At 35.4% G+C, this 24,798-nt stretch overlaps 1 protein-coding gene across 2 annotated transcripts in view; it reads left to right on the top strand.

Annotated features, from left to right (window-relative positions):
- Positions 1 to 24,798, top strand: part of CHD1 (chromodomain helicase DNA binding protein 1) — a 74,322-nt gene that overhangs the window by 2,468 nt on the left and 47,056 nt on the right. For both annotated transcript variants that reach the window (XM_009240923.4, XM_054555757.2), the window contains exons 2-5: positions 75 to 275; positions 21,552 to 21,753; positions 22,741 to 22,857; positions 23,681 to 23,745. In XM_009240923.4, coding sequence (XP_009239198.2) covers positions 223 to 275; positions 21,552 to 21,753; positions 22,741 to 22,857; positions 23,681 to 23,745 — 437 coding nt within the window. In that variant the 5' untranslated portion in view covers positions 75 to 222. The remainder of the gene's footprint in view (positions 1 to 74; positions 276 to 21,551; positions 21,754 to 22,740; positions 22,858 to 23,680; positions 23,746 to 24,798) is intronic.

Here is a 24,798-nt window from a genome sequence, read left to right as displayed (position 1 = left end):
TACGTTTTAGACAGGGCTTAATTTACGTTTTTTCTGCAGGAAATTTTCTTAATTTATTAATATATTTTCTTTAGGTAAATCAAAGGAGAGTCTCAGAAAACCTGTGACTGTTGAAGAAAATTCATCTGTGAATTTTTATATTCAAGGAGTCAGTATTTATATTCATCTTTTAAACTGGGAAGATTTATATTTTACTTTAAAACTTCTTGATAATAATTTACAATGAATGGACACAGTGATGAAGAAAGTGTTAGAAACAGTAGTGGAGAATCAAGGTAAGTAAGCACTTTGTTATCAATTGTTTACTATGAAGAGAGTTGAAAACTTGACTCTATTTTTTCTTTATTATTATTGTTGTTATTTAGTTTTCCTCATAGGTAGCAGAGTTTTCAGGTTTTCCTCTTAGCTATTCAAATACTAAAAAAATTCTGATATACGAACCTTTTTTTCATAATACAGGTTTTAATTATTTTTTTCATTCAGATACACAGATCTTAAATATAGAAAGTTTTTGTTTACTTAAATCTATTTGGAAGTTTATATTTGAGCTAATAAGCTGGAGCATGTATAATAGATTTAAATTGTTTTGACTGTTAGTGAAATTTCTAGATGAAGGCAATACAAGTTTTTTCACTCATCTTTTTCTGGCATTTTGTCTTCTATACCTGTACGACATGTGGCTATTTAAACTTCAATTACAAAATATTCAGAATTTACTTAGTCATACTAAATATATTTCAAGTGCTGAATAATCTTATGTGGCTAATGGCTACCATATTGGACAGCACATAGAAAACATTCTATCACTGGAGAAAGTTTTAGACAGTGCTGAGCCAGACATTTGTTGAAATATTACTGTGGCCCTTTTTTATTTTCAGATTGGAGTTTTAATTATCTGTGAAGGAGTTAAGAGTTCTTGCTTGGGTCAAGTGTTTGCAAAGAAGAATCTTTAAATTCTGTAGCTCTCAAATTTTGAGTTATCTGCACATTAGTTTACAATCCGTGTAGTTATATGCATTATCATATATAGAAATTAGGAATGTGGGCACTGGAGTCAAACTGTTTGCTTACTCTATTTCTCTCTCTTATTAGTTGTGTGAATTGGGGCAAATTACTTAATCTCTGAGGCTCTGATTTTTGCCCCATAAAGAGGGGATTACACTATTGTTTATCTTATTTAAAATTCATGGCTGGGCTTGTTGGATCGTGTTTGTAATCCCAGCACTTTGAGAGGCTGAGGCAGGAGGATCACTTGAACTCAGGAGTTGGAGACCAGCTTAGGCAGCATAGTGAGACCTTGTCTCTAATTTATAAAAAATAAAATTAAAAAAAAATTTGAGGATTGAGATGCTTCATGTAAAGGGCTTAAAATATTTTCTGAGATAATGAGCACTGAATATTTGCTTATTGTAACCAGCATGTTTTGTGTAACACAGGATACTATATAACAAAAACATTAATTACAGTGATGGAGACATGGGGGTGGACAAGAAACAGGAAAGTTTTGGCAATTAGGAAGATTAAGAAAAAATGTTAGATAGAAAACTAAATAGTGGTATTTGTATTTGATCTGAAACTTGGACTTTTCTTTTTCTTTTTTTTGAGACAGAGTCTTGCTCTGTCACCCAGGCTGGAGTGCAGTGGTGTGGTTCTGGCTCACTGCAACCTCCACCTCCCAGACTCAAGTGTTTCTCCTACCTCAGCCTCCGGAGTAGCTGGGATTACAGGCGCTAGCCACCACTCCCAGCTAATTTTTGTATTTTTTTTGTAGAAATGGGGTTTCGCCACGTTGGCCAGGCTGGTTTCGAACTCCTGGCCTCAAGTGATCCGCCTGCCTCGACCTCCCAAAGTGCTGGGATTACAGGCGTGAGCCACCACACCCGGCCTGACACTTGGAATTTACTGACCTTGCTAGTTATACTTTAGTTTATCAGCTTTCATACGTACTGTTTGGATAAACAAGAACATCATGGAGAATAAAATAAGGAACAGTTATGGAAAGCAGCATTATTACTTGAACAAGTGTTGGTCTAGGAGTTATAAAACCTGAGTTGATGCTATTTCTGCATTAATTAAAAATATGATTGCCTCAATTCTAAGGACTGAACTGATATTAAAGTTTCATTTTAATTAATTACAAAGTGCATCGTAAAGTTTCAAACAGTAAAGTTTTACTAGAATCACCAGAGTTGAGGTTTAATTAAAAGACTTTTGAATCTCAGCTTTTATTCAAATCTCTATAGGTATGTTGACTACTGACTATAGTTAAGTAAATAGAAGAGTCATATTGTCCATCCACATTTTTTTTTTTTTTCCCTTTTTTTTTTTTTGAGACAGGGCCTCACTCTGTCACCCAGGCTGGAGTATAGTTGTGTAGTCTCAGCTCACTGTAGCCTCTGCCTCCACCTCCTGGGCTCAAACGATTCTCCCACCTCAGCATCCTGAGAGGCGTGCATGCCACCATACTCAGCTAATTTTAAAATTTTTTGTAGAGATGAGGTCTCACCATATTGCCTCAGCTGGTCTTGAACTCATGGGCTCAAGCAGTCCTCCCACCTTGGCCTCCCAAAGTGTTGGGATTACAGGTGTGAGCCACCATACCCGGCCTCACATTTTCTTATTCATAGTTGGAATGGAATGGTTAGTAGGTAGAAATACCTAGAGGAAACAAAGGAACCAAACTACTCATAAAATAGGAGATAAGACTTGAGAGTAAATCTTCTAGTTGGATATGCAGACAGATCATGTGCTGGTATATTCTGACTACTTACCTGTTCCAATATTTTATATATTTTTCTGCCATATCTAAAGCGAGGAGGAGTAATAAGTCCAATTTGATACTACAGGTGAAAAAAAATTAAACCTTGTGGCCGGGCATGGTGGCTTACGCCTGTAATCCTAGCACTTTGGGAGGCCGAGGCAGGCAGATCACCTGAGGTTGGGAGTTCGAGACCACCTTGACCAACATGGAGAAATCCTGTCTCTACCAAAAATACAAAATGAGCTGGGTGTGGTGGCCTGTAATCCCAGCTGCTCAGGAGGCTGAGGCAGGAGAATTGCTTGAACCCAGGAGGCGGACGGAGGTTGCGGTGAGCCGGAGATCGCGCGATTGCACTCCAGCCTGGGAAACGAGTGAAACTCCGTCTCAAAAAAAAAAAAAAAAAAAATTAAACCTTGCGAAATCAAATTTAAGGAATCTTTTACAATGCATACTCATCTTAAATAATTGCAAAGCATATTTCTGTAATTATTCGGAGTTGTTAATTCTGCCATACAGGTTTTGTGTGCTTCTGAAAAGTGTGGTTATCAAGTTATCTAGTTTTTACAACTGCCTTGGAGTTTATCAGGAGAGAGACCTTTTTTGCCTTCATTTTCTTTCTTACTGCTGCTATACTATGCTCTACTGTCATTAACACTCAATTCCCACTCCCTTCCCCAGAAGCTTTTGTCATAAGACATTACAAAGAAGGGAGATTGTGCCTAGTTAAGAGACTGAGGAGGTGAACTTTAGAGGTAGAGGGATTTTCTTGCAAAAAAAACTAAAGTTTATATAACTATGAATATTAATATAGAGTAATTTTTTTTCTTTTTTTTGAGCCGGAGTCTTGCCCTGTCGCCCAGGCTGGAGTGCAGTGGCATGACCTCGGCTCACTGCATCCACCGCCTACCGAGTTCAAGCAATTCTCCTGCCTCAGCCTCCCAAGTAGCTGGGATTACAGGCATGCACCACTGCATCCAGCTAATTTTTGTATTTTTAGCAGAGACGGTGTTTCGTCATGTTGGCCAGGCTGGTCTTGAACTCCTGACCTCAGGTGATCTGCCCGCCTTGGCCTCCCAAAGCACTGGGGATTACAGGCATGAGGCACCGTGCCTGGCCCCTAATATAATTACATTAGAAATATACTTTGTTTCTAAAGTTGATATTCATTGTAAGTAGCTTTTTAGAGTAAATTTTGGCTTTTTAGTGGCTAGAAATCTATAATGTATTTTTGCTTCAAAATTTCCTTTTTCCTTTGTGAAAGTTTATTAAATGGAATAGAATTAAGAAAGAATTCATTTGGCATTTGCAGGTTACAGTTAGCTTTCTATTGAAAAAAAAATTTTTAAGTGTTCTTTCTGTCTGGAGAGCTCTCTATAACTATTCACTGAAAGGAAGAAGAATACACAGGAAAAATATGTTTCTTTGGCTGTGCTATTGCTGACAGTCTTGAAATTTAGTTACTAAGAAATGTGGGCCAGGATGCACCTGTATAACAGTTACAGCTCAACACAAAGTTTTATATAACTGAAGTTAAGCTTTTTAAAGATAATGCTGGAAGATTTCAAAGCATCAATTTGCAGCTGTGTGGATTTGTGGTGGTATTTGCAAGCAAATTTTTCAAATCCTGGTAGACTTTTTTTTTAGTGTGGGTGTTTTTTTTTTTTTTTTTTTAAATTGAGATGGAGTCTCACTCTGTTGCCCAGGCTGGAGTGCAGTGGCACGATCTTGGCTCACTGCAACCTCTTGTCTCCTGGGTTCAGGCAATTTTCTGCCTCTGCCTCCTGAGTAGCTGGGATTATAGGCGCCTGCCACCACGCCCCACTATTTTTTGTATTTTTAGTAAAGATGGGATTTCACCATGCTGGCCAGGCTGGTGGTCTTGAACTCCTGACCTTGTGATCCACCCACCTCGGCCTCCCAAAGTGCTGGGATTACAGGCATGAGCCACTGCACCTGGCTGACTTTTTTTAGTTTTAAATAAGTTATCTTGAGTGATGATTTACTTCAGGAATGGCTATATGGTTAAAGATCAGAATGGTGTATGAGTTACCTTTCAAAGATTACTTTTCTGTATATAGTCATAAGATAATGTGTGGGCAAACATTAATGTGATGTTACCCCTTTTACTCTGCTTAAGTAGTTGCTTGTTTAAGATCTTGATGACTGATGGGTTATATATGGTACAGTTTTGTGTTTTACAATGAGTATTACTTTATGATGAATGGAGAAAATGTTTAACCTTTTTTTTAAAATGGGAAATATTTAAAACTACAGAAATAGAAAAGTTGCACCAGTTGTGGTCCATGGACCAGCGATGTTGGCATCATTTGGGAGCTTGTTATAACTGTAGAACCTTGTGCCTCGCCCCAGACTTACTGAATCAGAATCTTCATTTTAACAAGATTCCCAAGTGATTCTTATGTATTAAGTTCATATACATTTATATGAAGCTATTCATCTGGAGTCATAGCATCTTGCCACTTTGTTATTGATGTTGTTATACCTGGTTTTCATTTTCTGGGAACCTCCAATTAACTGTGTCTTGAGCAGGACTAGCAGGAGGCTAGGTAAGTTTCGTTTCTCCGAAAGCAGTAACAATGGCAACCGATGATTGTTGAGCTCTTGCTGTGCCTTAACCTAGCATGATGCACATAGGGCATTGTGCATTACTTGAATTATCACAGTTCATCCTCACAAAACTTCTGTGATGTATACAGTGTTATAATTTCCACTTTCCAGATGGGGAAACAAGATTTATAGCCATTTTATTTATTTTTTTATTCTTTTTTAAAAAACTATTACCTAAATTCTATACTTTACTTGGATTTCATTGATTTTTCCATTAACTCCCTCTTTTCTGTTGTAGGATTAAATCCAGAGTGCCACATCGCATTTAGTTGTCACATCTCCCCAGTCTCCTTTCATCTGTGAGAGTTTCTAAGTCTTTCCTTAGTTTCATGATCTAAACCATCTTGTGAAATACTGGCCAGGTATTCTGTAGAATGTCTTTGAAATCCAAATTTGTCTGTGTGTGTTTTTTTTTTTTTTTTTTGAGATAGTGTCTTGCTCTGTTGCCCAGGCTGGAGTGCAATGGCGCGATCTCAGCTCACTGCAACCTCCGCCTCCTGGGTTCAAACGATTCTCCTGTCACAGCCTCCTGAGTGACTGGGACTACAGGTGTGCACCATCATGCCTGGTTAATTTTTATATTTTTAGTGGAGACAGGGTTTCTCTGTGTTGGTCAGGCTGATCTTGAACTCTTGACCTCAGGTAATCCACCCGCCTTGGCCTCCCAGAGTGTTGGGATTACAGGTGTGTGAGCCACCACACCTGGCCTTGTCTGTTGTTCTTAGGATAAACTAGGGTTATTGGTTTTTAGAAAGAATACCACAAAGATAAAGTGTGCTAGTCACGTCATATGGGAAACATGTTATCCTCATGACATTACTGGTGGTGTTAACCTCTGTGACTTGGTCAAGGTGGTATTTGCGAGTTTCTCTACTGTAAAGTTACTGTTTTTCCCTTTCCAGAATATATTCTTTGGAAGTAAGTCACTTTGTCTAGCCTACTTTCAAGAGGGTTGGGATAGGAATTAAATTCCATCTCCTGGTGGGGGGAGTATTTACATATATTAAATGGAATTTCTGTAAGGAAATTTATAAATCATTTATATATGTATGGATTTATGTATGTGCTTTGAGTTGTAATCCACTAAGCTGGATTACAACTTAGTGGATTACAATTTACTGGATTACAACTTACTGGATTACAAGCTTAGTGGATTACAACTCTATAAAATACATATTTGTATATATTTATGTATTTGTGTATAATAGGTACTTTTATATATCTAATGTATAATAGTTGACTTTTTTGTTACTTACATTGATCTAGCCTTGGCTCTTGGAAGCTTTTTTAGGTTGGCTCGTATGTTTCTTTTACACACTGCCTTACTTTTACCCTAGAATCAGCCACTCTCCAAGGAGCCTTGGTTCCATTTTTTTGGAGAATGGCATTAGAAACCAAGATTTGGGTACTAGGTGTGCTTGTTGATATTCAAGTGACACTGCTTTTATTTCCTCTCAGTGAACAAAGTAGACAGAGCTAGGTAATATATGTAGATATACTATGTATACCTATGTATCTATAGTCATTTCTGTATCCTTACATCTGTATACATATTAACTCATACATAAACATGAGTTCATACCGATGGCTCCAACTCTAATCCTGTGCTATAGGGTTCATTCTAACCTTTCTTTCTTATTGCTTTGTAACTTCCTTACTCAACAATGAGAAACCTGGCTCTGACCGTCCACCATTTATGTACTTATATATTCACTCCTAATATACATGTAAAGCAGTTTTAGAATTTTTAGGATATACTTTATCAAGAGAAACTAATTTCGCAACTAAAATACGGTGTTTACGTACAGTACACTTTAGTATTTAGCCTTGAAGTTTCTAGTCAAAACACTGTTTTCTGATGTTGGTCAAGTTCATTTTTCCCTCACCCCTTTGAGTGTAATTATGTAATAAATTTGTAATAAAATTAGATTCATTTGTCACAATCTGCATTCCATCCTGTAATCATCATCATACTGGTTGATTTTTAAAATTTGTGTACATTTATGCTTATTCCATGATGCAGAGTTCTTTGGGTTTTGACAAGTGCATAGAATCATTTATTCTGTACTCCAGTAATGTACAGAACAATTCCTTCATCTTAAAAGGTCCCAGATTTACTGAACCAGAATTTCCATTTTAATAAGATTCCCAGGAGAATTGTATTCATGTTAAATTCATATGCATGTATATGAAGCTATTCACCTGTAGTCATTCAGCATCTTGCCATGTTTTAAAGTTATAAATTAACTTCAAGAAAGATTATTATAATCTAGGGGTGATAATGGAATAGCCAGTTTAAATATGCAATTGAGTATATTCAAATTTGTGGGGCCAAATGGGCATGCAAGTGAGGTAAAAGGAAAATGGAGGGTAAATTACTAGAGTCATTTAATGAGCTATTTGGAAAGTTTTCATGGCATGCTTTAACTTTTATAATTTTAATAATGATGAGAAATGTAGTTTGAAAAGAAAGAATATATATCCACAAATATATATTCAGAAGGGTGTTGGAGAGGAATTTTTTTTTTTTTTTTTTTTTTTTTAAGAGTCTTGCTGTGTTGCCAGGCTGGAGTGCTGTGGCGTGATCTTGGCTCACTGCATCCTCCAACAAGTGATTCTCCTGCCTCAGCCTCTCGAATAGCTGTGATTACAGGCACACGCCACCATGCCCAGCTAATTTTTGTATTTTTCGTACAGATGGGGTTTCACCATGTTGGCCAGGATAGTCTCGATCTCCTGACCTCGTGATCCGCCCACCTTGGCCTCCCAAAGTGCTGGGATTACAGGCGTGAGCTACCGCGCCCTGCTCAGGAAGATGTTTATGGAAGTCATAGTCCCCCATTAAAGAAGTATGCAAGTCTCCTAATAAGGAGAATGTATTTGACATCTAGCTTTGCAGTTCTTTATCTGAGGTTTATTCATTGTTAAAAGTTTTTGGCCAGGTGCGGTGGCTCACACCTGTAATCCCAGCACTTTTGGGAGGCTGAGTTGGGTGGATCACAAGGTCAGGAGATCGAGACCATCCTGGCTATTATGGTGAAACGCCATCTCTACTAAAAATACAAAAAAATTAGCTGGGCGTGGTGGTGGGCACCTGTGGTCCCAGCTACTCGGGAGGCTGAGGTGGGAGAATCGCGTGAACCCAGGAGGCAGAGCTTGCAGTGAGCTGAGATTGCGCCATGGCACTCCAGCCTGGGCGACTGAGCGAGACTCCGTCTCGAAAAAAAAAGTTTTTCTGTGACTTAGTTCCAGGTGAAGGAAGGAAAAAAAAGGAAGCATAGCAGAAAAAACACTGCCAGTGGGGACTGTATTCCCCATGTGAATGAGTTGGAACCACTAGTTTTAGGGAGAGATTCCAGGAATCTTGTACCAGAATCAACTTGTATATGTGACTGAGAAAATTAGTGTTTATGATTGAAAATAAATTATGTATCACTACGGTATGAGGTGACTGTTGAGTCAGAAGTCAACTTTAAATGTTAAATTGCACTCAGAAGTTTCTTTGGTGTGGAGAGATTGAGATCTAAGTTATTGAGATTAAAATATGTAGAGACAAAGCTGGAGATCTGCAAAGTTCTATTCAGACAGTACTGACTTCTGGAATTCAGTGTCTACACTATCTCTCAGAACTGAGGCATAAGGCACAAGAATAGTGGGGTACTCTTTTCTTAATGAGAATGACTCCAAATAGCTATTTCTCAGTTCCACCGTTGTTGCTTTCAGAAATACAAGTGTTTGTTTTCAGATAGTTATTTAGATGATTGAGCAATTACTATGTGGTAAATATCATGGGATTCTAAAATTTGAGTTCCTTTAAAGCTTATAATCAAGAAAGAGATAAAAGTCTTCAAAAATACATGTATATGTCAGGTGGATACTGTAAATGCAGAGAGATACCAAAATCTGTGGCCGATCAAATGTAGGAGTGAAGTTTGATCATAAGGACAAGTATCAAGCCCAATATTAATTAAGAAGTTTGTTTTTTTTTTTCTTTTTTTTTGGTTTCTTTGTTTTTGGAGGGATGGGCTTAAAACCATGATAATCTTAAATTTCACGTATGTTAAAAATGTCCTGGTGATGTGACTTTGGTGGGAAGGCATTTAGACAGGCTTAGGCAAAAAGCAGAGTGATTTAATTTTTATACCAAGGAAAAGTATGTTAGTAAAAGATAATGAGTCCTAGGATCAAAAGTTATGTCAAGGCATGGGGCCACTGGAAAAGAGTGAAGTAACAGTCTAAATTCCTCCAAGCCTAAAACAAAGAGTCTTTTTGTTTTTATGCTTGAGATTGATTATTATTACTTCTCTAATACTGTTTTCACAGTTCTAAATGATTCAGTCCTCAGTTACATTAGTAAAAGGCAGAGGTTGGATATGAAAGGAAAATTTATAATAAAAGAATCAGAATTAGTTGTATATGGGGTACCAAAATTCCTAATCATCTTTTATCTGTTCCAGTTTTAGAATGTATTTTATAGTGAAGGATTAACCCAGTGTCCATCCTAGCATCTGATACATACTACATTGTTTATTTCACTTTTTTTAACCAAATGACTCACAATAAAAGAAGTTTTTTCTTAGGTGCAGTACACACCCATAGGTATATGCAGACAGATGAAATGCCACATAACAAATAATTTTGTTTAAAATTATATATTGCTGGTAACCTCTTTTTTATGGCAGTATTCATTAAAGTAATTTAAAAGCATATAAATATTTTAAAACCTTTTTTTTTTTTTTTTTGAGATGGAGTTTCACTCTTGTTGCCCAGGCTGGAGTGCAATGGTGCAATCTCGGCTCACCCCAACCTCTGCCTCCCGGGTTCAAGCGATTCTCTTGCCTCAGCCTCCCGAGTAGCTGGGACTACAGGTGTGCACTACCACACCTGGCTAATTTTGTATTTTTAGTAGAAACAGGATTTCTCCATGGTGGTCAGGCTGGTCTCGATCTCCCGACCTCAGGTGGGCCGCCTGCCTTGGCCTCCCAAAGTGCTGGGATTACAGGCGTGGGCCACCACGTCCTGCCAAAACCTTTTTTAAAAAGCAAACTAAATATCAATAATCTCTTTAAAATTGAACTTTTATTTATTTATTTTTTGAGATGGAGTTTTGCTCTTGTTGCCTAGGCTGGAGTGCAGTGGCACAGTCTTGGGTCACTGGAACTTCCACCTCCTGGGTTCAAGCGATTCTTGTGCCTCAGCCTCCCAAGTAGCTGGGATTACAGGCATGTGCCACCACGCCTGGCTAATTTTTTGTATTTAGTTAAGACGGGGTTTCACCATGTTGATCGGACTGCTCTTGAACTCCTGACCTCAGGTGATCGACCCACCTCAGCCTCCTAAAGTGCTGGGATTTTGGGTGTGAGCCACTGCGCCCAGCCAAAATTGAACTTTTAAATGTAGGCATTATTTGTGTTAACTTAAATATTATTATTAATAATTTGAAGTTTATATTAAAGTAGTGACAGTGGTAAAATGAGCCCCATGTACACACCGTATAGCTTCAACATATTTCATTTCATAGCCAATCTAATTTAATCTCTTAACTCCTGTTACCCTCTCCCACCTCACTTGATTTTTTGGAAACATAATTTCTCTGTGTGTTAGACTTCTGCCTGAAAAAAGTCATTAAGGTTTGCCTTGTTGTTGTAACTATAAATTAGAGAATTAGAGATTTTCATTCATGTCATTGATACTATAATAAATTTTAGATGTATGTTAGGAAACTATTTTTCAGTGACTTTTCAATGTATATATCCATAGCCCTTATTTCTCATCTGATCATTCTTTGCTTACTAGAAAATATTTACTTTTGAGTTTACCCTGGGTTCAACACAACTAAGTAATCATCTTTGAAATTAGTCATGTTAAAAGTTACTCTTCCTAGTATCTCTCCACTTTTAGCAGTTTTAAATTTCTTCAGTTAGAAACTTTAAGGAGAGAATCATATTGTACTTTAAGCAGAGTTTATAATACAGTTTTGTCTTGGATTGGTAGTTTAGAATGCTGAAAGGAACTGTTGTTTTGCTGGTCAGTGCTTAACAAAACAGTGGAACTACCTGGTTTTCAGAGTTGTACAAATGAGAAGATGTTTTCCAGGTTTTCTGAAACTTTTTATAGTTTTTATTTGTACTATTTCATCAAACGTTTTATTTGTGTTTATGTGTGTGTATACTTCATCATGATGTAAAATGTATTATATAGGTCATGGTCCAAAAAGTTTGAAAGCCATTGCTTGACTTTGGCCACTAATTGTTTTTTTTTGTTGTTGTTAATGCTTAGCATTTAGTCATTACCTACTACTTTCCAGATTCTTTCTACAGTCATGCTAAAGTGGACAGTGGTCTATAAAATAACTAAAATAAAGGTCCTGACTTAATGATCTTAAAGACCTAGTTAGGAGAGAGATATATGTATAAAAATAATTGTAATATTGTGAAGGAATTATTAGTAACATGAGCAAAGTATTGTGGGAACATGAGCTAGAGCAATGATCTGTGCCTGGGGAAACCAGGGAATGGCTACCTAAAGGACATAGTTTTTTGAATAGTCTTATTTTTGAATAGTCTTGAAGAGTGAAAAGTTTTATTGATTGCTTTGGAGAGAAAGCATTCTCCAGACAGAGGGAAAAGTATGGAGAAAGATAACCGTTGCTGAATTCTGAAATCACTCCCTATAAAACCATGCATGTAATTGCATTTCCCCCATTTCCAGTTCCTCAATCAGGAATCGGACCAGTTGTATTTTATCTTTTTACTTTCACATAAGGTATTTTTTTTCCTATGGCATTTTGTTCCCAATAGAAACTCTAGCTCAATACTGATTAGTTGAGGAGATGAGCAGGTGAGTTAAAATTGTGTATGTATAAAACCTGTTCTTTCCAAAATGTTTTATTTCACAAATGTTAGTACAGTGTGTTAGCTAGAGAAACAGGGTACTATATTAGAGAACTAAAAACACAGGGGATTAAATATAACTACTTCTCTTTCACTCCTAGGTAAGGGAGTTCAAACCTTTGGACAGCCTTACTCTTCTTGATGTATGGCTTCCAATACTAGTGGTTGTCCTTTTCAGCTAGCAGGGAGAAGATGCAAAGGGGGAGGATTTAAGGCAAGCCACTTCATTTTTAAGGCTGTGATGTAGAAATCACACATCACCATCACTTCTAGTTGTATCTCATTGGCCAGAACCTACTCACATGACTACACTGAGCTGTAGAAGATACTGAGAAAGGTAATCTTTAGCTGGGTGGGCATGTGTCAACCTAAACTGGGGGGATGGTTGTTAATACTAGAGGACAAACAAAATAGATACTGGGTGGATAGGGAGGGGCACATTTTCTGCCACAAACATTAAGGAATTTTTTTTTTTAAAAACTACTCTCATCCTAAGAAATTAGTGGCTTTTATTTTTCTGAACTTCCTTTCAGTTCTCCATATATATTTGTAATTTGTACACTTGTTATTACAGTGTTGGCATTTGTTTACACAGCCATCTCTGAGCTTGAATGTATTTGTATTATGAAAATAAAAGGATTAAATAAGAACCTAATATCTGGCACATAGCACCAACTAATAACATCTTTTCCTTTTTTTATTAAATAATTAAATAATTAGTTCTATATGGCAGAAACCTGAGGCTCATCTAACCAGTGTACAGATATAAATACAACTAGAAGGAGAAGAAAGGGCTAGAGAGCTAGAGGAAAATAATTTATGGTTGAACTTCAGAACATCAAGTTAGTCCCAAATTTACCCTATAAGTGTGTGTCCAAAAATTCTTTCAAGAATTCCCTTAAAGAAGGCCACCTCCCCTTTTTTTAAGAGTTAGGGTCTGGCTCTTGTCCAGGCTATAGTGCAGTGGCACAGTTGATAGCTCATTGCAGCCTCGAACCCCTGGGTTTAAGCGATCCTCCTCCCTCAGCCTCCTGAGTAGCTAGGACTGAAGGCATATGCCACCTCGCCCAGCTAAGTTTGTATTTTTTTTTTTGTGGAGATGGGATCTCATTATGTTGTCCAGACTGATCTCGAACCCCCTGCCTCAAAGTGATCTTCCCGCCTCAGCTTTCCAAAGTGTTGGGATTACAGGTGTGAGCCACCATGCCTAGCAAGAAGCTCTTTCGAATGACATTGACACTTAAGCAGTAGCTATAGGTGGAAGGGAACAAGAGGCATAGGATGAGAATTTAGTGCACTATGCTGTATTCTTTAGTAAATAAAATTCTTTGATGTGTTTATTTATAGCTGTCTTTGTCAAGCACACAATCCTCCATTATAATTCTGTGGAAAATTAGTTTACCTTCTATCAGGGTTTCCCCAGCACCCCCAACTGGAATCTAATTCATCTAATCACTATTAACAGGTTAAAAAAATAAAGGAAAGAAAAAGTAGGGAAATTATATATACAAGAAAGAAAACCTTTATGTGCTAAGGACAGAAGTAAACAAATGTATATGTTATTTAATAGAAAATAAATAACAGATCTAAGGCTTTGGTGTAGGCTGTCTAATTTACATATAATGTTTAAATACACATAAACAGTCTCTTCTGTAGTGCTACTAGTACTTGCTGAGGTGACTTTTGTATACATTTGACTTTGCTTTCTTTATTTTATTTTATTTTATTTTTTTGAGACAGAGTCTTGCCTTGTCGCTCAGGATGGAGTACCATGGCTCAATCTTGGCTCACTGCAACCTCTGCCTCCTGGGTTCTAATGATTCCCGTGCCTCAGCCTCCTAAGTAGCTGGGAACACAAGCATGTGCCACCACACCTGGCTAATTTTTGTACTTTTAGTAGAGATGGGGTCTCACCATGTTGGGCAGGCTCGTCTTGAACTCCTGGCCTCAAATGATCCACCTGCTTCATCCTCCCACAAAGTGCTGGGTTATAGGTGTGAGCCACTGTGCCCAGTTTGACATTTGCCTTCTTTAATGTTCATTTTTATCTTTTCAGATTTTTTTTTAAAATTTTATTATTTTATTTCTATTGGCCTAGTTTGGCCAATTTATTGACACATTATACATTAGATAATTGTATTTTCATTTTTCATACATTGGATGTTTACTTGCCTGTTATGTTCACTTTACTTCTGTGGCTTTTACGTTTTTGCATCATTGTACATTTTCACTACCTGCAAAGAAGATTTCACAATCTTGGATGTTAATAAAGAAAACTTGTGATATAGCAGGTTGTAGAAATCACACCTCTTACACTTCAGTATATATTTTTTTCTCTTTTTTTTTCTTTTAGACCATTCTCTATAACAGTATGTATTTTAGAATAAAAAGTATTCTTTTACTCAAGGCCTGTATTGTTTATTAAGTTCAGGAAAATTTACACTGATTTAAGAGTACTTAAATTATCAGTCTGTATTCCAGTTTGGTCAATCATCTTTCCGTACAGAGATTACATATTGCATTTGACTGTCGTATCTCTTTAATCTCCTTCATTCTGGATAGTTCCTCTTTCTTTGTCTTTCATGACATTGGCATTTTGAAAGACTATAAGCTAGTTATTTTATAGAATATATTTCTCAATTTGGGTTTTTCTGGTATTCACTTATCATTAGATCCAAGTTATGCATTCTTTACTCTGCGTACCTGACTGGAGAACTGTGTACGTAATGATATATCTTCTAAAGTGTTTCACAGCTGGAGCTCACATTGTTTGTCTGCCCCTATTAGTGTTGCTACATTCAATCACCAGGACATGGTGTCCGGTTTCTCCACTGTGATTTCTAATTCATCTGTTACAGCTAAGAAGCAATTTGTGAGAAGACACTTTGAGTTTATGTAAATTATCCTACTCAGCAAACTTCCCCTAGATTTAGTATCCATTGATGATTGTTTGCCCAAACCAGCATTTTCTGTGATGATTGCATAATTATGGTTTTCTAAGACTAATACCCTTACCAGTTGACATTCAGAGCTCTATCAGAGCCCTCCTCTGTGTGTCTGTTTTTGTCATCAGCACAGACTCAAGGGTTCCTGTTTTATTTACTGAGCGGTGATCCTTAACTGTCTTTATTTTTATGCTCAAATCAGATTTGGTCAATGGAAGCCCTTTCAAGTTGGCTCTCATGTCCTTTTGTTTTTCCTCTGTCCTTTTTTTTTTTTTTTTTTTTTTTTTCATTTTAGCACAGGAAGGTTGTTAGACTCATCTTGTATCTTCCCTATTGCAGCCTTAGAGCCTGCCATTTCTCAAAGGAGCTGTAGTTTATTTAAGTGTGGAGTAGGTATTTAGAAGTCAGGATCTAGGTGCTAGGTGATTGTAAATTTAAAACTTCAGAGAGGATGAGTTTACATTGGTTGATAAATAGCACATCAAAATACACAGTGTCATAAATAAGATATCTGCAGAGGGCCTTTTTTTTTGTATCACTATTTGTAGAATCAAAGAACTGAAAACAACATGTACATCCTTGAGGCACATGAAACTATGGTGCATCTACAAAATGGAGTATATGCAGTTTCACAAAGAATAATATGTCTACTACTGCAGAATGATCTCCAGGATATGTGTATATAATCTGCTACCATTTATTTAAGAGTATAAAATATGTTAATGATTATTTATGAAAGGGGAATATAAACATTCTTATTCATAATTTGCTTATGTTAAAAAGGGGAAAATAAAAAATTTTTGAATGGTTACTATAGGGGAAGAGAGGACATAGTGTAGAGGAGTCAAGAATGGAAGCTGAACTTTGGACCATAACTTGTTCTGTAGCTCTGAAGTTGGATCCAAGAAAATAAAGCAACATAAAATCAAAATTAGTGAGAAAGCAGTCTCTATTTAAAAAACCAAATGGTCCTAACTGTGCCAAATTGGTGGTCACACAGAGATAAATTATTTTACCTGACTTTATAGCAGTTATTTGACTGTAGAAGTGAGTATTCCTGAAAACAAAAAGAATTGTATAGTCAACTTTAATAATCATATTGTTTATGATAATGGTATTATTTTGAAACTATTAAAAATGAAATAAAGCAAATAGTGCCATTTGCAACCAACTCAGCCCGAGTGATGACATGAACATACAATGGAAGTAAAAAGCTTGCAGTTTTGAATTTGAATTACATGAATTCTTAATGGAGTTTCTCTAAAAATACACACATCCTAGCTCATTCCATTGAAACATCCTAAATAAGGCAACCAGTCCAGTAGTAATAGGTTCACCTAGTACTTAGATTGCAACTTAGTTTCTAATTTATTATAAATAGAAGGGCTTTTTGATAAAATGGCTGGGTTATAGCCTCAGGCAAGAAATACACAAGATGAGCCTGGTACATCCTGTCATACTAGAAAGGCAGGTAGGTTATCGAAGACTACTTCAGGTCTTGTCAGAAGGACTTCAGAGCTAATAAAGGGTTTCCTGTTGGCAAAAGATGGGAGAGTTTGGAAATCAACAAGGGTGCTGACAGTGGATTAAAATTTATAAAATAAGTTGAAATCCATGAGTTCATAATGGGACTTAAAAAATTATTGGTCTACTTTGAAGGATGCTGGCGATTTAACTCATTTTGAAAACTGGTAAAGAAGGAAAAGAAATAAAACCCCTTTTCTTCATGAACTATATACCTCAGAGTTAACAAATATGATGAGGGAAAGTTTCTCTTTATAGAAGTGTAATGAAGAAAAGATGTTTTGGGTAATGGATGAATGATGTCACCATTTTACTGCCTCTGATTAATGGGGGAAGACATACGATAATCAATGGCTGCTAAAAATACTAGGTATGAAGTGATGGGGAGCTTTATAATGGATGGATAAGGCTGGCAGTACCTAAATCCACAGATTTATACTAAATCTCACACAAAAGAAAACAACAAAACATTAAATGCCATCTGGTAGAAGTCCACAACACCACGTATAAACTATTCTTGTCAAGAAGAACTGAATTTGAATCTGATCAAGCCTCTAGATATAATAGCCAGTTTATAAGAAATACAAGGGATAGAAAAATATGTTAAATGATAACACAAGGGTGCACTTAGCAAAATCTGGAAAGCAGAAGAGTGGAAGAAACAATTATGAGACTAAAGGGGGATAGCCTGATTGGACATTTAATATTCAGTGTACTTAATTTAATGTTTAATAATAAATATCTTTAATATTAACGAGATGATCTTTTAAGAGATATTGGTATTGCAAATGTTTACAAATAGTTTCTTAGTTGAATCAAGATTAGTATGAGTTGCTAATTGTGGAGCTGGGTGATTCATGATAATTCATATTGCTCTATAGTTTATATTTGAAATTGTATATAAAAATAAACTTGAAAAGACACTAATTTGAATTACTATTTTATCTTTTAAATGTGGTATTTCTCCTTAATTTACCCTAAGAAAACACTATAATTTTATCACAGTACCTATTAATGGTGGTTTTTCTTTCGTGAATTGAGGAAAAGAATTCAATGGGTTTATTTATTTATTTATTTATTCCGTGGGTGTATTATCTGAATGAAGAATTCAGTGTTTTTAGCAATCCACCTACCACTTTAATACTGTTGTGCTGGTGAGATTTAATACACTTTAAGGATAATTCAAATGTTGTACAGATATTTCAGTTTTATAAAAGATTAGTAATACTGGTTATTACCTAAAATAAAATATTAATTGGAGATCAGATATTTAATAGCCAAATTTGTGAGTTTTACATAAAATATGTAAAACTGTGTCCCCTATATCTCTTTGATTTACTTATTTAGTTATTCATCTATCTGTGAAACATTGTACTCTTCATTTAATGCTTGACATAAGAACAGCAAAAAGCAATCCGAGCGCTCAAGGAACATAAGGTCTTAGGTAGGGTACCTGAAAACAAAAACACTACAGTGATTATTACATCGTTTGCTCATAACTAAGATAGAGGTATATATTCCAGAAGTTTTGGGAGTGCTGAGGAAGTATACCTGATTTAACATTGGGTTGGGATAGAGTTGGCAGAGATTTGCTGGAGGAGTAGCTGTGAGGTGGGACTCAAAAAATTACATAATAAAAAGAAAAGAGAAGGAATGGTACAAAGGCAGGAAGTGGAAAGAGTAAGTGGCTTTCAGAGAATTACATGTAGCTTGCCATAGCTTGAACTTAGGAATTTAAGTGAGCAACTAGTTGAAAATAGATTGGAGAATTAAGAGCGAGATCATGAAAGGTCTCATAGATGTTTGTTGAACTTTGTTATGGAACAGAAGACTTAAAAAAGAAAGGCCACGATCAGCTTTTTATTTTAGAAAGAGCATTTGCAGCAGTAGGTGGAAATAAAATTACTTTATTAGGGAGAGGCTTTTCACCTATTTTAGCTCAAAGTTTTAAATATAATTTTTTTTCTGGCCCCATGTATATTTTTCTTTCATTTTTAAAAATCTCTTTAAAAAAATCATGTAAAACATTTACGTAATTCCAAAACTGAAGACTCATTTCAATTGCTGTTCCTTCTACTCTTCCCTCCCTCTCTCTTTAGGTGATCATTTTCGAATTAGTTGGGTTTTTCTGCCATTGTTGTTTTTCAAAAAATACAAGCAAATATATATAAATATTTTTCTTTCTTATGCAAAAGAAGCATTCTATAAACATTTTGTATCTTCTTTTCACTTAAACTGTATCTTAGATCATTCTATAGCAGTAAATAAGATATTCCTTACTCTTTTTGCATTTTTTTTTTTTTTTTTGAGATGGAGTTTTGCTCTTGTTGCCCAGGCTGGAGTGCAATGGCGTGATCTTGGCTCACCGCAACCTCTGCCTCCAGGGTTCAAGTGATTCTCCTGCCTCAGCCTCCCAAGTAGCTGGGATCACAGGCATGTGCCACCATGCCCGGCCAGTTTTGTATTTTTAGTAGAGATGAGGTTTCTCCATGTTGGTCAGACTGGTCTCGAACTCCCAACCTCAGGTGATCTGCCCCCCTCTGCCTTCCAAAGTGCTGGGATTACAGGCATGAGCCACCACTCCCTGCTCTTTTTGCATATTCTTTATCCTACTAAAGAACTCAATAAAATAAATACTTTATTCAGTATTTCTAATACCCAAGGTAAAGACATTCTAACAATAAACCTGTGCAACTAGAGTAGCCTATCCTCGGGCTGTTGCTTTTATCTCCAGCCAGTACTGCTGCCTAAAGAATATGAAAGGAAAGATTTCTGTATTCATTTAAGAATTTTGATTTGTTAACAAGCAGTTTTTACTAGCTAGGCATCTGGAATGACTAATGACTAATAAGAATTACAGGCCCACAATAGCCCCCACAATTCAATCATTCATCTGTCTACTGTTCACATATTTATTGAGCACCCATCTGTGTGAGGCACTCTGCTAGGTACTCTGGAAAAAAATTGAGTTTCATAAATATCCATTGTGTCATAGATACAAATTTAAGACGACATGAGGTCTACTTGTTAACCTTACTGTGTATGATCTCTACTTTCAAGATCTTCAGAGGAGATACTTTATTGCTACTAGCAGAATAATTTAATAGAACTCACATTCCTCAAAAGAAAGAGATACTCTTTTATTTCTTTGCTGAAGAATTCATTTAACAGCACTTTCTTCTATGTGTTTTCTGACTACTGTACCAAACTTAGTTGTATCTTTAGTGCTCCCCATACATGGGAATCAGTTGTCTTAAACATAGCAAAGAATGATATTTATTCATTTATATGACTCTCTCAAGGTTAAATAGTTCTTTTAATGGTAAAGACTTCATCTCATCTCAGTCTGTCCCCAGTGCCTAACACATGATAATTCTCAATAAAGATTATTGAGTAAATGAAATATTTTGCTTACCTATTGTGTTAAGGGAAAAATAAAGTTGTATGTCAGGAAAAAAAATCTTCTAATATCCTTGCTAAAATTTCTCGCAAGTGATGCAAGTAAAATATGGCTACAAAAATTAAAATTTAATATGCTGTTTTTGCACCTCAAAACTATGTGACCAGAGAGGAGACATGATGGCAAAAATGATCTTCATAGCATACGCCTTTAAGAAGCAAATTTTAATTTACTGTTTCTATGAATACAACATTTATTCCATTAGATTGAAAAACACAACAATGCTTATTCATACTTTAAGCATTTATATATCTCACCTGTAGAATCAAAATTCTTCCAGCAAACTTTTATTTCTCTGTTCTCGTGCAGAAATTATTAAATTCTTGCTCTGGAAAAAGAGAATTACTGTGTTGTCTTAGAGTAATACCTCCATCTGGTGGCATTTTAGAAAATTACAGAAAAGGACAGGAAGCTTGTATTTTCTTGTATATCTGTAAACTATATTACCTGTGGTTTCTCATAAAGCCAAATGAAATTACATCAAAAGTGGAGTCAACCATATGTACCAGAAATTTAATGCCCTAGTTTTCAACATATAAACAAATGACCTTGGGGTTAATTGTATAATCAACTGTTTAGTCCAGACCATTTCTGGTCTATCTTGGACTAAAAATTAGAAATGGAAAAAAGGATAGTTTATGAAATGTTAATTGCTTTTTTAATGTGTGTGTATACACGTTAGGAAATATGAGAATTTGCTATTTCAGATTTATTGCTACAGATCCACGAAGAACTTATTAATAAGTGATTTTCTCAGACAAGCAGTGTTACGGATTTTTTTTAAATAAATTATATTTTATCATAGCTCAGTTATAATAAATTATGTTCTCCTGGAGTGATAGAGATGGAAACTTGAAAACAAGCAGAAACTACAAATAAATTTCTGCGTGTTACTGTAAGAATTTTTTTTTTTAGCACATTTAATCTTTTCTTCACACATTTCTTACTTTATTATTGCTAGAGCTTTATAAAGGTAGGTACCATGCCTTCAACTTCTTGACTTCTTAAAGTTTCTAACCCAGGATTTTGTACTTAGTAGATTTTGCATATTGTCTTAGAAGAAGATTACAATCTTATTGCTTATGTTTTAGCCATAAAAATCTATAAAATATGTCATAAATCTATCAAGTATGTAATAATCTATCACGTATAAATAAATTATCAACTATGGCAGTTGTTACTATAGATTAAATCAATTCCTTTTTCTTTTTTTTTGGCCAAAGATAGTTGAAATATTAAGTATGAAGTAAAATTTAATGATTTGGGGCTTTCTGCTGACGTCTAAGAAAAATTAAATTCCTAATGAATTTTGTTTGAAATTGTTTATTTTCAAATTATAGCCAGTCGGATGATGATTCTGGGTCAGCTTCAGGCTCTGGATCTGGTTCGAGTTCTGGAAGCAGTAGTGATGGAAGCAGTAGCCAGTCAGGTAGCAGTGACTCTGACTCCGGATCTGAATCAGGCAGTCAGTCAGAGTCTGAGTCAGACACTTCCCGAGAAAACAAAGTTCAAGCAAAACCACCGAAAGTTGATGGAGCTGAGGTAATCAATAAAATACCCAATGAAAGGTAGATTGTTTGTATTACTTTGGGAAAATTTAGAGGATTGGTTTATACCATTCTTAATCTAGCTTTTAGAGAAGACAACATTTTAAATTAAAATTTACTTTTAGTGATTCTCACATTCATGGTGGTACACCTGTGGACTAATTGGCTTGGAATAGATGCATTTTCGAACTAGAAAACACAAAGTGTAAATTACACACAGGCAAATAAAACGTTTTCTGCCTCTTAGGCAGAAATTGAGTTTCATAACTATCCATTGTGTCACAGATACAAATTTAAGACATTGTGAGGTCTACTTGTTAACCTTATACCGTGTATAATCTCTACTTTCAAGAGCTTCAAAGAAGATACTTTATTGCTACTAGCAGAATAATTTAATGGAACTCAGATTCCTTAAAGATAATGATAGAGTAGGGTAAGGGGCTATTCTGTTTGAAAAAAACTACAAGAGGTACAAAAACTTGTCTATACTTCGTGGTAGTATACAGTGTTACTCAGAGTACCAGTCTGTGATGAGATAAGATGCTTGAGGGCCAGAATATAAATCGACACACAGCTTCCTTCATAGAGAAAAATGTTGCTACCGTCCCCCTCCGCCACAAATCTGAGCTAAAACAATGTGCCTAGTGACATCGTTGATGTATATTCTGACTCAGCCTCTTCACCTCACACTGATAAAATAGGTAACCACACTATGAGTAGCATTAATACAAATAATGCTCTTAACATCAAGAGGATATTGATTAATATTGTCTGTGGAACTCAACACACCATTTTTTTTATACATAACTAAAGCTCAGTATTTTAATTATATTGCAATGATAATTGTGTTACATATAGGTAAGGAATATAGTCTTTATTACTTTGAGGCAGTAAAGATGGTGGTACAGTTTTTCAATAAATTAACCTTTTTTTGCAGTTTTCTTAATACTTCTTCATTCACTGGTTTATATTTCTATTATAGTTTTGGAAATCTAGTCCTAGTATTCTGGCCGTTCAGAGATCTGCAATCCTCAAGAAGCAGCAACAGCAGCAGCAACAACAACAACATCAAGCCTCATCTAATAGCGGATCAGAAGAGGTGCATTTTCATCATGAGCTATTATTTTAAAAGTGGACATGCTGCTGAATCACTTAACTAGTATTTGTGAAATTATTAAAAATAAGTGCTTTGAAAGAATAAGTAGGATATACTTTAAGTGTATATATCAAGAATCTTGAAATACAGATTTTGCATTATCCAGTAATTCCAATTTTAGGGATTAATCCAAAATAAGCAGTGGGACGTTTGTGTGCATTTGCTCATCACAGCAAAATTAGAAATAAACTAAATGTGAACTCTGTGGGAAGTAATTAAATGTGATATGCACCTACACGCATATACATGTATGAATGAAGGAATATTATACCATTAAATCATATTTGTACGAAATAACAACAAATCTCAACATAATATTTTTGAAAGAGTAGATGGCCACTATAAACAATGTAGTTTCTGTGTGTGTGCAAGCATGCATACGTGTATGTTTGCACAAAAACATTCAGGAAAAATTATAACAAAAAGTAATGGTGAAGAAAAAAATTCAAAATTTGGCATGTTGGCACCTAGGATTTCTTGTTTTGGCTATACTAGGCAACAATAATGGTCTCCAGTGAGGGTAGATTTTAAGGTTTTATACAAAGTGCTGACATTTTGCTATTTACTTAATTTCACTGGCTATATTAATTTGCAATAAAAATGTTACTACTTTCAGCTAGTTAACATAAATAAAACTACATTGAAAAAAGGCTTCACAAGTGCTGTTATTCGTAAAGTGAATGTTAAATAGTATAGCAAATAAAAATTTGATATGGTTAAATTCTAATCATTAGTGGATGATACTGACTTTATTTCTTTTCTACAGGATTCCTCTAGCAGTGAAGATTCCGATGACTCATCAAGTGAGGTCAAAAGGAAAAAGCATAAAGAGTATGTCATTTTGTTCAATTGACTACTTCATTTTAGAAAAATCCTGATTATTTCGTATTTCTTTCTTTATGAAAATTGTTGCCAAAAGGAGACTCTTTTGCTAAATTCTTAGTTCATGGCATTTTATAAAGTTAATTTACACCATTACACAATTTAAAGATAAATCTTTAACATTTATCTTTCTGTGACCACCTGAGGGTATTATGCCATTTCTTTATCTCCTATGACTCCCCCTATATATTTTTAAACTTTAATGATCTCCTTAGTTGTAATATCAGAAAATCTTAATAACTTGGGAATATAGGAGTATAGGGATGACAGGATGACTGATTTTGGATGATTCTTATAATTATGTTAATAGCTATCCTTACTATTCAGCTGCATGTGAAATTTACTTCATACCGTAGAACTCATTTTAGAAACTCACTGTAATTTCCTAAAGATCTTGACCCAGAAAGTATTAAGAATACTTCAGATTCTCAATACATGTTTATTTTAATGGTTTGGAAACATTATTCCATTTTCTTGTCTTTTATTTTCCTATTTGCCTTTGATATTCTGCATATTAGATTTGTTACTTATTTTTCCCAAAAGATTCATGCATTTTTAATGCGAAGATTTGTAACTTTTATTAGTCTGTTCTATCTTTTATTCTGAAAATTCAATCGTTTATCTTTGGATTTTTTTTCCTTTCTCTTTCTATAAATCTCTCTGGTTTTCCTATTAGTAGATGTATATTGGATCATCCAGTTTTTTTTTCCATTATAAAAATATACAACGGAGACTTTTTCGGTGTGCAAGCCCTGAAAAGATCTCAAAGTAAAAAATTTGCTTCTACTATGTTATCATAAGCAGATTTTATCATATATGTTTGTTTATGTAGCCTTCATCATAGTTACAATTGGTGCAAAAGATACAGAGCAATGAAGCAGAAGCATAGCTGAAATAGGATATAGTGTATTTGTAAGAATTCAATATGTGCCTTTCATTTGAACTTCTTATGATAGCAAAATATTATCCATTATTTTTCTCTACATGTTGATTGGAATGAAA

The sequence above is a fragment of the Pongo abelii genome, chromosome 4 (genome assembly GCF_028885655.2).
Source record: "Pongo abelii isolate AG06213 chromosome 4, NHGRI_mPonAbe1-v2.0_pri, whole genome shotgun sequence".
In the NCBI taxonomy this organism is placed as follows: domain Eukaryota; kingdom Metazoa; phylum Chordata; class Mammalia; order Primates; family Hominidae; genus Pongo; species Pongo abelii.
Note: the sequence above shows the minus strand (reverse complement) of the source record. Positions and strands in the feature narration are given on the sequence as shown.